The following is a 3,355-nucleotide window of genomic DNA, read 5'->3' as shown; positions in this document are numbered from 1 at the left end:
TCCATTCTGACCCCTATATCAAAATTTCACCTACCTACCGGAAATCGCCAAAATATCAACTTCGCCAATTCAAGCCTAAATCTACTACGGACCTCCAAAATCCTTTCTGATCGCGCTCCTAAGCCACAAATCACCTCCCAAAGCTAACCGAAATATTAGAACTCACATTCGAGCCCTCTAACACATAAGTCAGCATCCGGTTGGCTTTTCCAACTTAAACCCACTCTAAAAAAACTAAGTGTCTCAAACCTTACCAAATCCTTTCCGAACTCGATACGACCAACCCGATATCACATAACATGGTTAAATAAAGCATAATGAAGTAGAAATAGGGAAAATGGAGCGGTAACTCATGAGACGACTGGTCGGGTCATCACAACCAGTTAGGTACTTGGGAGTACCTCTTAGCTCTAAGAGTTTATCATTGATACAGTGCCAGCTTTTGCTTGAAAAGATGCTAGGGAGAATCCAATCCCACACACCAAATTTTCTGTCCTATGCAGGAAGACTGTATAGAAGTGTCGAGGAAAGCTCTATTGTTATGGGACAGTTTGTGCAAACCTTAAGTAGCAGGTGGTTTAAATCTACTAGCTATAGAGGAATGGAATAAGGCAGCCATATGTAAACTCCTTTGGAACCTATGCAAGAAGAAATATAAGTTGTGGGTGCAATGGATACATGTGTATTATAAGAAGCAGAATGCATTGTGGAGTATTGTACCAAAACAAGCTTCTTGGATAGTATAGAAGATACTTAAAGGCAAGCAATACTTTGAGGGAGCTGATTTTACAGAGGAGGATGTAGAGGGGATAAGCAGCTTCTCTATTAAGAATATGTATGGGAAACTGAGGGGTGACTTTGATAGAGTACCATGGAGGAAACTGGTGCACAACAACATTGGAGTGCCAAAATGGAACTTTATAGTTTTCCTAGCCGCACATAGAAGGTTGATGACTAAAGACAGGTTGAGGGGTTTGGGCTATGTGGAAGATGTAACATGTTCTTTATGTAACAGTGAGAAGGAGACAGTAGATCATTTGTTTTTTAAATGTACTTATTCATCGAGAGTATGGACAACAATGCTGCAACGACAAGGGATTCAGAGGCAACCAATGATGTGGGCAAATGAACTTGAATGGGCAGGAAAGTACTATAAAGGAAGGAGCACAACAACTGAGTTATATAAACTTGTACTAGCAGGAACCTTGTACTACATATGGCAAGAGAGGAATGACAGGATCTTCAAAGGAGTGCAATGATCAGAAGTAATTCTAAGCAGAGTAATAACACAGGGTGTGCATGGGCAAGGAGAAAATAAACACAGGCTACAAAGAAGACTACAGGAACTCAACTACTATCCTAGTATGTAATGATTGTTCTATAGTTAGTAGTTAGACTAAATTGTTAGATTAAACTGTCTCTTGTAGTAGTAGTAAATGAGGCCAAAGAAAGATGTCGAACCCACAGAGATTGATTTATCTATTCTACAGACGTTTCTTGTTTTAATTACTATTTGAGAAAACCAGGAAGAGTTGAGTTGTGAATTAACTAAATAAAAATGCATGAATACAGCAATAGAAAATATTTTGTTTTTCACAAATATAATAAAAAGGTATTGGGATCATAACTTCACTTAATATTTCTATTATATAATAGGTAAAATTATCCTTCAATTTCTATTTCTCACAAATGTATAAATGTCTCTCACGATTACATTATATATCATTACTTAAGTTGAACAATTAATTGCATTCCTCTCGGTTATACAAATTAATCGTCAGAATATTAATATTAAAGAGCCAGAAATATATGCTTAAACTAAAACTTGCTCTTTTTAGTAAGTCTCTTTCGGTTACCCTACTTGTTATAACTCATTACTATAATATTCGCCTCTTTCGATTACAAATAAGTGTAGAATCAATTTTAACATATAAGATATAGATGTCACTAAATAAAAGTTTAACATTTATCAATACCAAAATTAACTATTTACTCTTCCACCTCTTTCGATTACAGAATTAGTAAGAATTAATATTTAGTATGAAATAGATAGATATTAACAAATTAAATAACACCTAACTGTAAAGCAGATAAAATTTAAATGAAAAACTTCAGCTCAAACATGTGAAATTGAGGGATAATATCTACTATTATATAGAAATATTAATATCCATCACTCTCCCAACACAAGAAAAGTTACTCCATAATGGAGTTAGTAATGACAACGGAAATATTCTTGCCCATTAAATAAGAAAATAGAAAGAAATATTCAAGAGAATAGTTTCCCCTATTTAATTAAAAATAGGTGCTAGAGTAATTTCCAATATTATAATTTATTCGGAACTAGAAATGAAGCCAGTATAGTGGCTAAAAGAAGAAAGAAAATATTCACAAAATAAGAACTTAGAAAATTGAAAGAAATGAATTGATCAAGAATGAGGCTTCTGCTTTCTGCTCTCATTCAAACAGCTCAAGATGCATCTATTTATAGTAAGTTGTCACGACCCGGATTTCCCACCCTCGAGAGTCGTGATGACGCCTACTCGTAGAAGCTAGGCAAACCACAAAATTAGGAATCTTTAACTCTTTTGTTTTAATCCATTTTACAACTTATATTAACAAGTGATAAACATTTAAATAACACCGGAATATGAGATTAAGAAGAAGACTTAGACAAAATAAACCAAAATAATACGGAAATCAACATATGCCTCTACCCAGAAACTGGTGTCACAACATTCACGGATCGTCTATGACTACTACATACAATTGTCTGAAGGAAAGAAACACACTCTGTCTCGGATACAAGTGATAACAGAACATGATAATAGATAGAAGAGATGCCGGGCCTGCGGATGTCTGCAGGACTACCTCGGAATCTCTGTGGACTGAAGGTTGGCTCCCAAGCTACTGATCCAATGCTGCTCCGGTATATGCACAAAGTGCAAAGTATAGCATCAGCACAATCGACCCCATGTGCTGGTAAGTGTCTGGCCTAACCCCAACGAGGTAATGACGAGGCTAGGATCGAACTTCAGATAAACCTGTGCAGTTATATAACATATGGCGGAAAATAAACAAGAATAAGCAGTTTAAATGGGAGGGGGTACATGCTTCGAGGAACATATCAAATCCACCAACAACTTAATAAGATATGAAAGGACAATTCAATATCTACAACAATACAATAACAATACTGTTGCGGTGTGCAACCCGATCCCTTATCATTTAACATTGTTGCAGCGTGCAACCCGATCCACATATATAACTATTGCGGCGTGCAACCCGATCCAATATAATATCTGTTACGGCGTGCAACCCGATCCATAAATATATATAATAATGTTACGGCACG

At 36.1% G+C, this 3,355-nt stretch overlaps 1 protein-coding gene across 1 annotated transcript; it reads left to right on the top strand.

Annotated features, from left to right (window-relative positions):
- The first annotated feature begins 833 nt into the window (after nt 1-833).
- LOC142180979 (uncharacterized) lies at nt 834-1,259 on the top strand. Its single transcript, XM_075253087.1, has one exon. The coding sequence runs from the start codon at nt 834-836 to the stop codon at nt 1,257-1,259; it is 426 nt and encodes a 141-aa protein (XP_075109188.1).
- The last annotated feature ends 2,096 nt before the right edge of the window (nt 1,260-3,355 follow it).

Source organism: Nicotiana tabacum, chromosome 5, assembly GCF_000715075.1.
Source record: "Nicotiana tabacum cultivar K326 chromosome 5, ASM71507v2, whole genome shotgun sequence".
NCBI lineage: Eukaryota > Viridiplantae > Streptophyta > Magnoliopsida > Solanales > Solanaceae > Nicotiana > Nicotiana tabacum.
The sequence above is the reverse complement of the archived record's forward strand: the minus strand, read 5'-3'. Positions and strand labels throughout refer to the sequence as shown.

What these genes read in the sequence shown, in the direction of transcription:
- LOC142180979 (XM_075253087.1), top strand. Translation starts at nt 834, where the DNA reads ATGTATGGGAAACTGAGGGGTGACTTTGATAGAGTACCATGGAGGAAA.